This window comes from Heteronotia binoei, chromosome 7 (assembly GCF_032191835.1).
Source record: "Heteronotia binoei isolate CCM8104 ecotype False Entrance Well chromosome 7, APGP_CSIRO_Hbin_v1, whole genome shotgun sequence".
Taxonomy (NCBI): domain Eukaryota; kingdom Metazoa; phylum Chordata; class Lepidosauria; order Squamata; family Gekkonidae; genus Heteronotia; species Heteronotia binoei.
Window position 1 is genome coordinate 78,944,026 of NC_083229.1, and position 16,395 is coordinate 78,960,420.

Consider the following 16,395-nt stretch of genomic DNA (forward strand, 5'->3'; position numbering starts at 1 on the left):
TCTCTTATGTTCTTATGTAACACAGAGTGTTGGACTGGAGGGGCCACTGGCCTGATCCAACAGGGCTTCTCTTATGTTCTTATGTGACACAGAGTGTTGGACTGGAGGGGCCACTGGCCTGATCTAACAGGGCTTCTCTTATGTTCTTATGTGACCAGAGTGGTGGACTGGATGAGCCATTGGTCTGATGCAACAGGGCTTCTCTTATATTTTTATGTGGCACAGAGTGTTGGACTGGAGGGGCCACTGGCCTGATGCAACAGGGCTTCTCTTATGTTCTTATGTGACACAGAGTGTTGGACTGGAGGGGCCACTGGCCTGATCTAACAGGGCTTCTCTTATGTTCTTATGTGACCAGAGTGGTGGACTGGATGAGCCATTGGTCTGATGCAACAGGGCTTCTCTTATATTTTTATGTGGCACAGAGTGTTGGACTGGAGGGGCCACTGGCCTGATGGAACAGGGCTTCTCTTATGTTCTTATGTGACACAGAGTGTTGGACTGGAGGGGCCACTGGCCTGATCTAACAGGGCTTCTCTTATGTTCTTATGTGACCAGAGTGGTGGACTGGATGAGCCATTGGTCTGATCCAACAGGGCTTCTGTTATGTTTATTTATTTTATTTATTTATTTATTTATTTATTTATTTATATTGGGATTTATACCCCGCCCTTCGCACCGAAGTGTCTCAGGGCGGCTCCCCTTGGGCTCCCCTTCCCCCCCCTTCCCTCCCTGACTCACCGGGAGGCCGCCCGGGCCGCAGCGCGGCCCGGCGGCGGCCTCCCTTGGGCTCCCCTTCCCCCCTTCCCTCCCTGACTCACCGGGAGGCCGCCCGGGCCGCAGCGCGGCCCGGCGGCGGCCTCCCTTGGGCTCCCCTTCCCCCCCTTCCCTCCCTGACTCACCGGGAGGCCGCCCGGGCCGCAGCGCGGCCCGGCGGCGGCCTCCCTTGGGCTCCCCTTCCCCCCCTTCCCTCCCTGACTCACCGGGAGGCCGCCCGGGCCGCAGCGCGGCCCGGCAGCGGCCTCCCTTGGGCTCCCCTTCCCCCCCTTCCCTCCCTGATCTTCTTATGTGACGCAGAGTGTTGGACTGGATGGGCCATTGGCCTGATCCAACATGGCTTCTCTTATGTTCTTATGTGACAATACTGACTTTGGTGGACCCAAGCACTGATTCAGTGTAAGGGAGCTTTGTGTTTGTGGCTTCTGGTGCACTTTTGTTCTCAGATCCTGTATTTACTTCATCAGTATATGGGATAAGGCACTTTCTCAACTGTGCTGCATAATGCAGCCTATTTATTTTGTCCTGTTTGCTCTGTTGGCTCTATCTGCGCCACCTTCATCACTTTCGGGGTGTGGATCCCCCAGTGGGGTGGTCTCCCGACTCCCTCCGCCGGCTGTCTCTTATAGCCCTGCGCCCCCTCTTTCATTTGATATGTGTCCCGTGCGGGTGCCACCCTCCCGCCGGGAGATGCCGCAAAATGAGCCCCCTTGAGGCTTATGGCGGCAGGGCTCGGGGGAAGCGAGCTAGACTGCTGTTCTTTTGAGGGGTTATAGAGTGTTTCGAGCCCCTCCCTGTGGCATCCGTCCCATCGTTGTGGGACCCAGGGGGCCGGCGCAGCGGCCTGCCGAAGCAGCCTGTCACTAATAACACAGGTCGAGATGCGGAAGTGACTGACAGGCTGCTTCAGCGGGCCGCTGCGCCGGCCCCCTGGGTCCCACAATGATGGGACCGATGCCACAGGGAGGGGCTCGAAACACTCTATAACCCCTCAAAAGAACAGCAGTCTAGCTTGCTTCCCCCGAGCCCTGCCGACATAAGCCTCAAGGGGGCTCATTTTGCGGCATCTCCCGGCAGGAGGGTGGCACCCGCACGGGACACATATCAAATGAAAGAGGGGGCGCAGGGCTATCAGAAACAGCCGGCGGAGGGAGTCGGGAGCCCACCCCACTGGGGGATCCACACCCCGAAAGTGATGAAGGTGGCGCAGATAGAGCCAACAGAGCCAACAGGACAAAATAAATAGGCTGCATTATGCAGCACAGTTGAGAAAGTGCCTTATCCCATATACTGATGAAGTATATACAGGATTTGAGAACAAAATTGTTTCCGGCGGTGATATTTGGGGGATTTTTGGGGACGTCACAGGAAGCGCTGTGAAGTCACTTCCTGTTTCCGGCAGTGGCATTTGGGGGAAATGATGTCATTTGGGGGAAATGATGTCACAGGAAGTGATGTAACTTCCTGCTTCCGGCAGGTGGCGCGGGGGAAATGATGTCACAGGAAGTGATGTCACTTCCCGTTTCCGGCAGGTGGTGCAGGGGGAAATGATGTCACAGGAAGTGCTGTCACTTCCTGTTTTCGGTGGTGGCATGACATCGCCGGAAGTGACGTCACCGGAAGTGACGTCACTTCCTGTTTCCGGCGGCACACGCGCGCTTCGCGCGCACACACCCCTACCTTCCCCCCCCCCCCCAAGGTGTCCCTGGCTGGCCTTCAGACATTATGGCCACCCTAGCCCTGAGACACTTCGGTGAGAAGGGCGGGATATAAGTCCATTAAATAAATAAATAAATAAATAAATAAATATTGGTAGTATTTTGTTGGATAGACCTAATACAGAGGTGTCCAACTCATTTGTTATGTGGGCTAGATCTTACATTAGTATCACTTTGATGGGCTGCGCCACGTGTGCCACAAAATGTAACATGAGGTACTGGAGATATAAACTTTATAAAAGTGATTTCAGATGTCAAATGGCAATAGCAGGTGAATGACAATAGCTGGTTTGATTGGATTAGGTGTGATATGTAAAGAGGTAGTAGGTGTGGAGATACCAGTATTGGTAATGAGACAGGAAACCTAGGTCTCAATTCCATCCAGGAGGATTCAGTACAGGAAGATGCAAAGAATAAATAGACATAAATCTGAGATTAGAAACCACAGCATTCAGTTGCTGACCTAAGAGTAGCAGTAGCAAGGAATTTCAAAGAGAGATTAGAAAGAGAGACTGCTGTATTGCAATGATAATGAAGCTCAAGACAATACATCCTCTTGGACTGAACTGAGAGATAGTAGTAATAATATTGATTTGGTATATAACAGCACAAATCTCTGTATTGAAACCACAGTAATATTTGGATACCATCATAATACAAAGTTTTAAAAAAATGATTACTTGTCTAATAGATAGTTTTCCCATTTTATTACCAATGTGTGCCATTATCATTTGACATTTCATTTTTTTTTTCATTTTATTTGATTTATATTCCGCCCTACCCCACCATCTGAAACCAGTTCCCTCACCAAGATATAAGGATGGATCCAAGTGTTATAATTCCTAATCAGAGTCTTTTTAAAAAGAAAATAAATCTATATAGGAACAGAGAAATCCATCCACCCTCTCCCTCCAAAGAAGTGTGCTTGCACACAAAAACTTATATCTGGAACAAAACGTGTTGGTCTTAAACCTGCAATGGGACTCCAACATTGTTTTCACTCTTTCTCACTCTTTCCTTCCCCTCCTTCCCCAAAAGAGGAACAGCCCTGGAAAAGGAAGCAAAAGCTCTCTCTCTGTGTCTGTATGTCTGTGAGTGAGTGTGTGTGTGAGAGAGACTTGTCTTCATATCTCTCTAGTAGGAAACAGCCATGGAGCTCTGTGGGGCAGGGGGGAAGAAGGTAGGAAGCAAAGAGCCACTGAGGCAGCTGGGGAAAAAGCAAGCTACTGTGCAGCTACAGTAGTGGCCCTGGAAAGGAAGCTGGAGAAGGAAGTCTTGGGGGCTGGATTTGAGCCCTGTATGGGATGGATCTGGCTCACAGGCTGCATGTTTGACACTCTTGACCTAGAAAACAGTACTGTATGCCCTTATAATATGTATGAAGCAATGTGAGTTATATATGTTGTTATGTATTGTTCATAAGTGGCCAGGCCGCATGGCAATGGTCACCTAAGGGAGACCCTCAGGTTCCCGGATGTGGCTCGCCGGTGGCCCCGCCCCTCAACATCTGTGGCGGGAAGTTTAACCGACCAGGATTGGCCTGGTCAGACCAGGGGGGCCGTCCGGGGAAATGTATATATGCGGGACCCCGGCCGCGTGTACTCACTTCTGTAATGTGCTCGCAATAAAGAATGTTGCCTTCAAACCGTCTCGGTTTCCAGTGCATTACATATGTTTTGCTGTTTCCTATTTGTAGATCTCTTTTTTCTTGCACATATGACATACATTTTATTGTATGTGACTGGTTTTATCTGGATGTAATCCGCCCTGAGCCCATCCGGGAAAGGGCAAAATATAAATTAACCAAAATAAATAAAAAAATAAAATAAAATAAACTGAGATATATTAGGAGAAAATAAGGTCTGCTTCTAGAAGAATGTTCTAGAAGAATGTTAGTGGTGGGAGACAATAGCTCCCCTGTCTCAGATTCTGTTGACCCAGGGTTGCATTGGGGGGAATATTTTCTGATGCTTTTTTATTTCAATAAAACTCAGCTGTACCCCATCAAACACGGGGTGCACAAAACTCTCTAGGACCACAGCCTGACTAGCCAGCATCACCTCCGTCTCATCAGGATTCACTCTCAACTGGTTCATCTGTAGCCACTTCACTACACCAAACAAGCATTGGCTCAGAAGAGTCATGGCAGCATCATGTTGCTTATACAGAGGTGCAGGGCTTTTTTTGAGCAGGAACACACAGGAATGCAGTTCCAGCTGGCTTGGTGTCAGGGATGTGTGGCCTAATATGCAAATGAATTCCTGCTGGGCTTTTCCCACAAAAAAGCCCTGTGCAAAATAGTGGTGATGTCAGGGGTGTGGCCTAATATGCAAATGAGTGCTGGGGCTTTTTCTACAAAAAAAAGCCCTAAAAAGGTGTATTGTAGCTGGTGTCAGTGATGTACTGATGGCTTCCAGCAGCAGAACCAAAGTGCTATTGGGTTATATTATATTTTCAAGCCTTTTCAATATATGGATAATTTCCCCCCTAAAAGTAATGTAAGAAATTACAGTCATTAGAGCTGAAATACTGCTGGGTAGAGTTTATTTTCTACTATGCACAAGACTTTTATGATGGCCAGTTTACTTTTTGATGACTTGTTGGGCTCATTGCTGCTTTTACAGAATTAGAATAGTTAATCCTTGCCATACCCGCTAATAACAAAATGAAGGCTTTTGCACTGCAGACCTAAGCAGAATTATGCTCTTTTAAGCCCGCAGACTTCAGTGAGTTTAGAAAGATGTAACTCTGTTTTGGATTGCACTGTGCTAGTTATCACTGCAAATTAGTATTGCTTTGGTTCATTAACAGGCAGTTTAAATAATTTCAAATGTAATTTTAAGGCATAGGGGGTGGGATGATGCAGTTTCTTTGGGGACAGAGTTTAGCTGGTGATAAATTGATTGGTGATTTATTTACAAGAGGGAGGACAGTGAGATCTGTGGGGTGTGGGAAATCCCATCCCATCCTTTTATCTTGATTCTGCTGTCTTCTAGCAGCACTCTCCCCCACTTTTTTACCTTCCCCACATCATTCACTTGCTTCTCCCTTCTTCCCTCACCTGTAACACCACAACCTCTGCTTGTCTGGCTCATGTTCATGGTGGCACACCCTCCCACTGATTCCTGTTTTCTTTTGCCGTTTCTCTCTGCCACTCCACTGCCTTTCCCTCCCTTGCTTCATTGCTGCCTCTTACTCTTCTCTATTTTTGCTTCCATGCCATCTTCTCTTTCCCATCTTGCTCACCCATGTGTACCACTGCTGGTTGGATCCTTCCTCACTGCCTGTAGTGCTGCCCCTGCCCGCCCTTCCCCACATCACCTGTTTCTCCCTTCCTCAAGACTTGGACTTCTACAGCCACCAGTATCTGATGCAGCCTCTTCATTTGCTGTCAGTTGGCTCCTCCCTTCCTGACCACCACACTCTCCTCCCTCTCTGTCAACTGCCAGCCAGCTGCTTCAGGAGCTATGTTATATCTGCACAACTGCAAACATTGCTTTGTCAGTTAGTGCCTCTTTGCATTTTTATTAAGGTTGGAGAGTTGCCAAAGTTTGTAGAAATACCTAATTTCTCTTTTCATGGCCCCATCATAAATGGGATCATGTTGAATATATCTGTTTATTTAATTTACACCCCAGCTTTCTTTCCAGTGAGAATTCTCCTTCTCTTCCATTTTATCCTCACAACAACCCTGTGTGGTAGGCTAGGCTGAGTGTGAATGACTGGCCCAAGGTCACCCAACAACCTTCCACAGTAGAGTTGGAATTTCAGCCTGGGCTTCCCAGATCTCTAGTCCAATATTATAGTCATTACACCTAAGTAGAATTAAGTAAGAATTAAGTGGGGCTTACTCTCAGGATACTGTTCTTAGTATTGCACGGTTAGTGAAGTGAAACACATTTATTTTCAGGGCAGTTAGCTGTTTTTTGTTTGGTTTTTGCTTTAAACATTAATGCAAACCCAAAATCTTCTGAATTCACTCACTAGTACATTTTGTCTCTGTTGTTAGTGCTGAATTGTAGGAGGGATTTATTCTTTTAAATTATTCAAGTGATGAAAAGCCCCCAATAGTTGTATTAAACTTGACAAAATTAACTGTGGCAAATGGAAGTGCTGCTTTTGCAGGGGGGGAACAGTTTGCAAAGAAAAATCATTGAGAGTAGAAAGGATAGATGCTTTCTTTGTTTATTGAACAGTAAAATGTAGTGTAATGTTCTTACTCTGCAAGCTCAAGCCAGAAGTATTTTCTGCTTGTTGGGAAATGTAAACAACAACAACAACAACAATCTAGTCTGAGTCCTTTTTTAAAAAAAATCTCTTCTTTAAATGCCCTGGGGTCACAGTGTTGATTTTCTTTCAGATCTGAACTGTAAACTTGAAGACAAGGCAGAAGATGGAGAGCTGATAGATTGTAAGAAAAGGCCGGAAGAAGGGGAGGAGTTAGAGGAAGAAGCTGTGCACAGCTGTGACAGCTGCCTCCAGGTGTTTGAGTCACTGAGTGATATCACAGAGCACAAGATTAATCAATGTCAACTGACAGGTAAACAATACTTACCACTTTGTGTTTCCTTGCACCTTTCTATTTTTGATTTTTCAGGTCCCTTCTTCATAGGCTCTCCTAATTTTCCCCTTTACCACAGTTTTATGCCCACACTCAGGGTATTCAGGTAATGTTCTTGGCATGCCTGATATGATTTCTGGAGCAGAGTTGTACAGTGAGTGGCTTCTGTTTGAGTTGTCCCATAGTGTGGATAACCTTTGTATTCCATCAGACAATACTGAAGCTTTCTGTTTGCCCATTTCACCTGCATATTCTAGCTTCCATGCTGTAATGTTAGTGCCCTTGGTTGACTAAAAATAAACAAATCAAGCACATGTGTTTATAAGTTATGCTTCCACACGTCGATGAAAAAGTGCAATTATAGTTTTAAAAATGGTGGGTAGTAGTCAGTGAACAGAAATCAAGGGGAATGTAGTGGAAGACTTTATGGCTGACACTCTGTGGAAACAATGTTAATTGGTATTTTACTGTCTTGTCTTTGGGCATTAATGATGGGCATGCCCTAAATAAGGATGCATTTTTCTTGGTGAGTTTTCTTAGCAGTGTTTGGAATATAAGGTTACCAAGTCCCTCCACCGCTGGGGTGGGGGACGCTTCTTATGTGTGGTGTGATGACATCACCCAGAAGTGACGTCATCATGCCAGAGATGCTCTAGGATTCACAGTGAAAACCTTATGGTACCATAGAGTTTTACTGCAAATCCTACAGCATCTCCAGCTTGATGAAATCACTTCTGGCTGATGTCATTGCACAGGGCACATCACGCAATGACAGGGCCCTTTGGGGGCAAGGATGCCTCCGGTGGCCTGTTCTGTGCTGGTGGGTTGGAGATCCCCCGCCCCTGGCGGGAGCTTGGCAGCCTTTTTTGGAATAGGCGGAATTGAGTGAATGCAAATCCAGTTTGAGTGAACCATTTTAGAATGCCAAAAGAAGTGGAAAATGCTGGATGAGAAAATTACCAACTCCAAATAGCCCCAGTTGTGAAATATTAGAATAATATCAGTTAGAGTCTCCAGTACTTACTAAGTCATCTGGAAATATATTTGACGCAAAAGAATGAAAAATAACTCAGAAGTGAAAAAAAAATTCCAAATCCATGCAAAACAATCCAGAACCCCCAGCCCTGAGGAATACCGGGCAGTTTCAGAAACCTTATTAGAAATTCTGAATTTTCAACATCAGAGTAATTTCTGACATAACTACTGGCCCTCCATTGGCAAGTAGCCTTTGGTTGAATCAAACATATTTTCATTATCCTGACATAATATATGAAATAAAGTGTTCGGTGCCACATTCTTTATCAATTCTCTTGTGACATTACTTTCAGTTTTCACTAAGGCACTGAAATTAGGTTATGGCCATTGTGTTTAAACATTAACTTCAGGTGTCATACTAGTGTGGTGGACCATATAAGGTAAGTCTTTGGAAATTACAGGGTTAGACCCCAAAAACTGCAAAAAGTGTGGACTATGTGGCTACCTTCGCCCTACCATGGATAGCTGCTTGTCCCCTCTCCCAGCCATTCACTCATGGATAATTTAGGAATGAGCCATTATGATGAAGTGGTTAGAGTGCTGGACTAGGTTCTGGGAGATCTGGGCTCAGATCAATGCACTATATGTGATGTTGCTATTGAAGAGTGTTTGAAAGCTACAGAATACTACAGGCAGAATACTGACTGGAGTGTGTCACAGGGACCATATCACTTCAGTCTTGTTCCACCTCTGTTGACTTCCAGTTAGCTTTTGGGGCCAATTTAAGGTGCTGGTATGAACCTTTAAAGCCCTGGGCATCTTGGGACCAACCTATCTTAAGGATCACCTGCTCTCATATGAACTTACTTGACCACTGTGGTCATCTTCATGGGCCCTTCTCTGGGTGCCCTCTCTGTCTAAAGCTAGATTTTTGACAACCTAAGAAAGAGCTTTCTTAGTTATGATGCCAAAATTGTGGAATTCCCCATCTATCATTGTCTTCTGCCAGTCAGTGAAAACATTTGTTTCATCTAGCATTTCTTCATGACACTCCTTACTGTGTATGTCTGCATACAGTAATTGTATGCTTTTTGTTTGATTTGTAATTTAAAAGCTTACTTTAAAGGTTTTGATTGTTGACCACTTGGAGACCATAAGTTTAGTAGAAAGTCATCGTAACAGTGTTTTAAATAAATAATAAATAAACCTCACTCTGACATGAAGCTCACTGTGTGACTTTGACCAATCACAGTCTCTCAGCATACAGTTATGCAGACTGTATATCCTCTCTCTTTGGAAGACTAGCAGGATACAGAAGTAGATAGAAAAAATGGCACAGTGAGAAGGGGATGAAACAGGAGGTTGCCCTTTCACATTTAATGTGAGTACTACTAATTAAGGCAACATTTGAATCACCTGTGCTTCGTTCCACACCATTTTAGAAGGTTCTGTGGTTCTTAGGGTTCATGCCAAGAAGCACAGATCTGCCTTTTACAAGGTTGCACTGTGGTGTACATTTTGCTCCAGAAACAAAGTCGCAACATTAGTTTACATGCTTATGAGTTTGGAAGAGGCTATAGCTCAGTAGTAAAACACGTTGCATTAAGAAGGTCCAGTTTCAGTTGCTAGCACCTCCATATTTAAAAATGGAGAAATATCTAACAGGGAACTATATCTGCCCTGAATTTTGTAAAATTATTGCGAGTAGATGGTACTGAACTATATGGCTGTGGTCTGATTCAGTATAAGACAGCATATGTTTGTACTCAGTATGCAGCTAGTTTATGTAGAAAGAAAATGGGCACATGGAAGAGCAAAGGGAATACCAGTAGACTATGCTGAAAAATCTCTCAGATAAACTGACATAGCAGATAATGAAAATTTGTTACAGATATAACAGTATATTAAATTCTCTGTTCTTTTGCTGTTGTTTATTAAAATACTGTTCAACTCCAGTGGGGTAAATAATCTCTTCCACTTCAGTCCAGTCCTTTCTTATACTTGAAATGACTCACTTCTGATTTGGTTGGCAAGGTGCTACTTTATGCAGTTGGATTGATTCTTCTTGCTTTGTCCTTGTAATGTCTTCCAATTAGTCAATTTGTCCTTGGTGAACTTTCCACAAAAGAAAGATTTTGTGCCTCCAATTGTTCTTCGACTTCCCCCTTGTAATTCTCTATCATTTCTCACCTAGAACTGGGTGATGAGTTGAGTGACTGCAAGCAGCATGAACTGAATATCAGGCAACTGGGGAACTGAAGCGAAAGGAGAAATTCCTGGAGCACTTCTCCTGATCCATTTCACCCCAAGTCATGCTGGAGGGCAGAACTTGCCATGCTAAATGAGGGTTAAAATGGGTCTGCCACTTGAGTAAATTTAAAAAGAACGGTTTTTAAAAGAAAGGCATTGAATCTCCTAATAAGCTTGGCATATTGGTGTTGCTGGAGAAGAGGACAGAAATCAAATGAAAAATATTCCAAATAGGTTTTGGAAAATAAAAGCTTTAAGCACCAAAGGACCAGTGGTTGTCAATTTTTCTCTTTGGAAATAATCTGGACATTAGCAAGTGTGTGTGTGTGCATGTATAATATGCATTTTTAAAAAAATCTGTAACCATTTTTAACTTTTGGTGATTTTTAAATATTTGATCAATAATTTACTTGTATTGAATGATGATTACAGAGCTTATTGCATTAACTAAGTCAGTCTGTATCTGAGTATAATAGCTTCAGTCCCAGTATATTGGATATTATCCTGTCTTCAGTGGATATTATGATTAAAAGACAGGCTCTATTACAAAACGAACAGAGCAAATACCTTGGTAGTGGTATTGGAAGCAGTATGATGCAACTTCTTAAAACTTTTTTTCTGATGTTTCTTTTGTTTTAATAAACAGTGCAACTAAAGTAGACAATGAAGGGGAACCTTAGAAATATGTGTTCCCAAAATTCCAGGTGATTAAATTAGGCTACTAAATCTGTGCTACTAAATTTAGTTCAGATTGCTGCATCGTATTTTTTGTAAAGTAAGCTCAAAGATGTCAAGCTAATTTGATCCAGTAATCTAAATAAAGGTTTATTAGGAGCTATTTATTCCAAAGATGATGTTGCTTGTATCAGGTATTTATTTTTATGAATTCTGGAGGCATGCTTATCTCTTATGCAAACTGAATGAATTTAAAGACTTCAGTGTAAATTTACTATTCCATATTCATCCTAATTTAGACTCTGTTTGGATGTTATTGTCTCTGCACTTTCCCTCTGTTCAAAATTTAAAAGCCTCTTTAAAGTGGGTCAAGAGAGATCCTGTGTTTGAGGACTCTCCTGGTTCAGTCCACTTTTGACTCATTAAGGAATAACAAATGGGTGAGGCTATGGCTTGTTGCAAGTCTCTCACATAAGAACATAAGAGAAGCCATGTTGGATCAGGCCAATGGCCCATCCAGTCCAACACTCTGTGTCACACAGTGGCAAAAAAAGGAGGTTCACAAGTGGGGCTAGAAGCCCTTCCACTTCGCCCCCCCCCACAAGCACCAAGAATACAGAGCATCACTGCCCCAGACTGCTCCAATAAAATGCTGCTCCAATAAAATGCTGTGGCTAATAGCCACTGATAGACCTCTGCTTCATATTTTTATCCAAACCCTTCTTGATGCTGGCTATGCTTGTAGCCACCACAATGTCCTGTGACAGTGAATTCTACATATTAATCACCCTTTGGGTGAAGAAGTACTTCCTTTTATCCATTCTAACCCTACTGCTAAGCAATTTCATTGAACACCCACGAATTCTTGTATTGTGAGAAAGGGAGAATACTTCTTTCTCTACTTTCTCCATCCCGTGCATAATCTTGTAAACCTCTATCATGTCACCCTGCAGTCGACATTTCTCCAAGCTAAAGAGCCCCAAGCGTTTTAACTTTTCTTCATAGGGAAAGTGTTCCAAACCTTTAATCATTCTAGTTGCTCTTTTCTGCACTTTTTCCAATGCTATAATATCCTTTTTGAGATGCGGTGAACAGAATTGTACACAGTATTCCAAATGATATTGCACCATCGATTTATACAAGGGCATTATGATATTGGCCGATTTGTTTTCAATTTCCTTCCTAATAATTCCCAGCATGGCGTTGGCCTTTTTTAATTGCAATCGCACACTGTCTTGTCATTTTCAGTGAGTTATCTACCACAACCCCAAGATCTCTCTCTTGGTCAGTCTCTGCCAGTTCACATCCCATCAACTTGTATTTGTAGGTGGGATTTTTGGCCCCAATGTGCATTACTTTGCACTTGGCCACACTGAACCTCATCTGCCACGTTGACACCCACTCACCCAGCCTCAACAGATCCCTTTGGAATGCCTCACAATCCTCTCTGGTTCTTACCACCCTGAACAATTTAGTGTCATCTGCAAACTTAGCCACTTCACTGCTTACTCTCAACCCCAAATCATTTATGAACAAGTTAAAGAGCATGGGACCCAGTACTGAGCCCTCACAAGCTACAGGAAGACATTAATGTCTGACCAAATCTTAATTTTTTGATCTTACTTACAATTTGATTTTGGTTTGGCACTGTTACTTGAAAGGATGATCTATTAATGTAGATAGGACTTTTGTGTAACTGTCCCTGTCCAGAGAGTGTATTAAGTATGCACATGAGGTTTGACATATATAAGATGGCTTTATTCTGACCGACAGTTTCAAATACTACATTATCACTGGGTTCAGACAGGCAGTTTAAGCTGCCCCAGGAATGGCAGGCAAGCTCACAAAAAAAGCGCATCCAAACATGCACATCTTCCTGCTGTCCTGCTCCCGACCTGCCCACAACTCACCTGGACCCGATGCCTAATTGCTGGAGTGCTTCTGCGGCGCCTCCCTGGCTGTCTGCATGGCCAGGAAGTGTCTGGAAAGCACCTGGGGAGTGGCAGACGGGACACATGAGTGTTCTGGATGCTCCTCCAGGGTGCCCGCAGCCCGTCCCTCTTCCACCAGCTGTCTGGATGCTCTGGGGCACTCCAGGTTCTGCTGGCTTACTTCTGGGTTGGCATACTGCCACCCTGAGCTGGTGGTCTGGACTCAGCCTATAGGTAGGGGTTTAGTCAGTCTTTTGTAATATAATTTTATGATTGTTGGAGGGATGGAGATAGTAGCCCTTACAAGAGTCAGGAAATAGCAACATGCTGGTATGCATGCATTTGTTAACTGGGGCTCATTTTATCTTACTACTGTCAATCAATAGAATGAAAACTAGAAGAAAACTTACAGTGCATCCTAAGCACATACACCCTTCTAAAACTGTGAGTGTAGCAGCGCTTAGGAGGATAGCATCACTCATTACTAAAGCAAATTAGTAAAGCGAATCATCCCTGAATTAGTAAAGCAAATCATTACTAAAGCAATTCACCCTTGAATTATTTCAGTATAGATAGAAAATGGCTTCCATTTGTAGACTAAAATCAGCTCTTCAAGCTTGGTTTAAGTCCACTGGTGTCAGTAGCTTTAATCATATTTAATTATGGATTGTGGGCTAAATGCTTATAAATATGTAGGCCCATGAAAACATGCCATTGAATCCATCCTGCTGTGATTTCCGTGCCCCAGCACTGGAGATAAGGAGGTGGACTTCTGTGGAGGTCTGGATCATGTGGCTGGAAATTCCGCTGGGATGGAGTCAGTGGCTGTTTCCACAGGCAAAACAACTAGCATATGTGGAGCACAACTTTTGAAATCTCCCTGCACTCAAGAACCCAAAATGGCCTCTGAAAGTCCATTCTTTCCTAGGAAGTAGAATTCAGGGGCCATTTCAGGATGTTATGGGAGCAGATGGGACCCATGACAATCACACTCTACAAATGGAACTTATGGAACCCAAGAAAATACACTGTTGGATCCACCCTGCTGAGTTGTGTTTTTATTGTTAATTAGACTAGCTCAGGATTGAAACATTAGACTGTAGTTCCAAATATTTCCAAGCTCTGAACTCCCATCTCTGTAAGATGATATTGACAAGAATTTTATTTATATATTTTTGTATTTCTATACCGTCCTTCTCCGGAGGGCTCAAGCTAGTATACAACATATGTACATTTATGCATTGAGAGAGTAATTATGTGGCAAAAGCATGGCTGAAATACATTTTGGCTTTAGAAATATGATTACACAGCTCTTAAGAACATACTTCATGAACGTTACATGTACAAAGAACTGTATAAAGCAGACTGAGTAAACTGTTTGCCTGTTGCCTGTCCTCACAAACAAAAATTCTACAATAGGTTTTCCTTCTGTTTCTGTTTTACTACTGTAGTGCATTTTTCAACTTTTCTGCTGGTTGTCTACTGAATTCCAAGGGAGATTTTTAGGACTTTGAAGATGTTTCTAATACTTTAATTGCTCCATATGCCACCTTCCCTATGTCATCTCTACTCATGGCTCACATTTCTTATCATGTTCTTGAAACAGTCAAGAGACTTAAAGAAACTATTCACACAATAGAAAACAAAGGACATGGTGCTCAGTCCTTTGGCTTCTGGGCTGTGGGGTCCCACAAGGTTCCATCTTGTCCCCTGTGCTCTTTAACTTGTATATAAAACTGCTGGGTGAAGTCATTTGGAAATATGGGGTGACACTCAGCTTATCTTGTGCTTTCATCTGATCCCAGAAAGGCTGTAGAAACCCTGAACTGATACCTGGAGGAAGTCTTGGATGCATGCTAATAAATTGAAACTTAATCTTGACAAGATAGAAATGCTACTGATGAGTGGAAAGTTGGACCTGAGATTTAAGGTGTCACCCATTCTGGATGAGGTTGTACTCCCCTCGAAGGAACAAGTCTGTATTATGGGAGAGCTCTTGGACCGAGGCCTACTGTTGGATAAGCAGCTGGCAGCTGTGGTCAGGATTGCTTTTTACCACCCTTGAAAAGTTGAAAAGTTGCCTTTTACCAGCCTTGACAGCCAGTTGCAGCCTTTCTTTGGCAGAAAAAGGTCTCTCCACTGTGATGCAACTCCTGGTTAAATCTAAATTAAATCATTGCAAATGTTCTGTTTGGAGTTTTCCTTGTAAAGTATTTGGAAACTTCAACTGATAACAGAATGCTATGTTGATAGGACTGGGTTGTAAGCAGGGGTGGAATTCTTACAAGACTCTTTTTTGTAAGCTCTTGGAGGATTGGCTATATCAGGGGTGTGTGGCCTAATATGCAAAGGAGCTCCTGCTAGAATTCCACCCCGGATGTAAGGACCATATCACTTAAGTCTTGGCCCATCTACACTGGCTGTCAAGTCTGTTTAAAGCCATTACAACCTGCCTACTTAAAGAACCGCCTGCTCTCTTATGAATCTGCATGACCACTACAGTCATCTTCCAAGACCCTGCTTTAAGTTTCACTGCCTTCTGAGATTAGGCAGATGGCAACACAAGAAAGGGCTTTTTCAATAGTGGCACCCAAAGTCTGGAACATTCTCATCTGTCTCTGGAACATTCTCATCTGTCTCCTACCAGCGGGTAAAAACTTTTTTTGGTTTGGTTTGGTGATCCCTCTTTTCTGCCCAGTGTTTTGATTGTTGTATTTATGGTTTTTTAATGTACTCTAGCTCTGGTTTTAATTTAGAGCAAAGAACTGTTTGCTAGCTTAACAGATAACAGATGTATCATTTCTTACAGTACAATCCTTATACCATTCTAAATCCATTGACACTGTGAATCTCTTTTAAACCAAAGCATCAGCTGCATGGAATTTTATTCCCAGTTGGCAGTTCATAAACAAGTTCATAAACACACACAGAGTAAAAAGTTTATAAACAGTAGACCAAAAGGCTATGTAAGAGGCTGTAGGTCCATCACATCTGATTTACATCAGAACCTTCCCTGATACATGTCAGGTTCTGTGTAGAAATGTGACAGATGTACTCCTACTGCTTGCATTTTATGGCCTTTGGTCCCATTGTCATATAGAAAAAACAAACTGGGACTCAGACCTTCAGACTGGCTGAGAGAATTGTGATGTATTATTCGTTGAAGATTGTCTGCTTTTTTCCTTTTTCAGGGGCAAAGAATCTTTCCACATATTTTGTTGATGCTACTTAAAATGCTCAAGGAATATTGATGGGTTTTTTCCCTTGGACTTTTGAATGTATTCGTTTCTCCTGCTCACTATAAGCAGTTTTTGCCCCCTTTGTACATCATATGACTGCTGAGGAATTCAACAAAACGGGCTCTAGTGCATGAGAGATTATGCCACAATAAATGTTTAGTCTTTTTGGTGCCAGAGAATTCTTTGAGAGTTTTTTTTTTAATTTCATTTTGTTTCCCCTCCCCCCCCAGAATTTGTAATCTGATAACAAATGGGATAACTGCTGTGGA

General features: G+C 43.2%; 1 protein-coding gene across 10 annotated transcripts in view; it reads left to right on the forward strand.

Moving 5' to 3' along the window:
• The window catches only part of ZNF521 (zinc finger protein 521), a 466,135-nt gene that overhangs the window by 45,135 nt on the left and 404,605 nt on the right, over window positions 1–16,395 (forward strand). For all 10 annotated transcript variants that reach the window (XM_060243880.1, XM_060243883.1, XM_060243886.1 and 7 more), the window contains one exon: window positions 6,856–7,035. In XM_060243880.1, coding sequence (XP_060099863.1) covers window positions 6,856–7,035 — 180 coding nt within the window. The remainder of the gene's footprint in view (window positions 1–6,855; window positions 7,036–16,395) is intronic.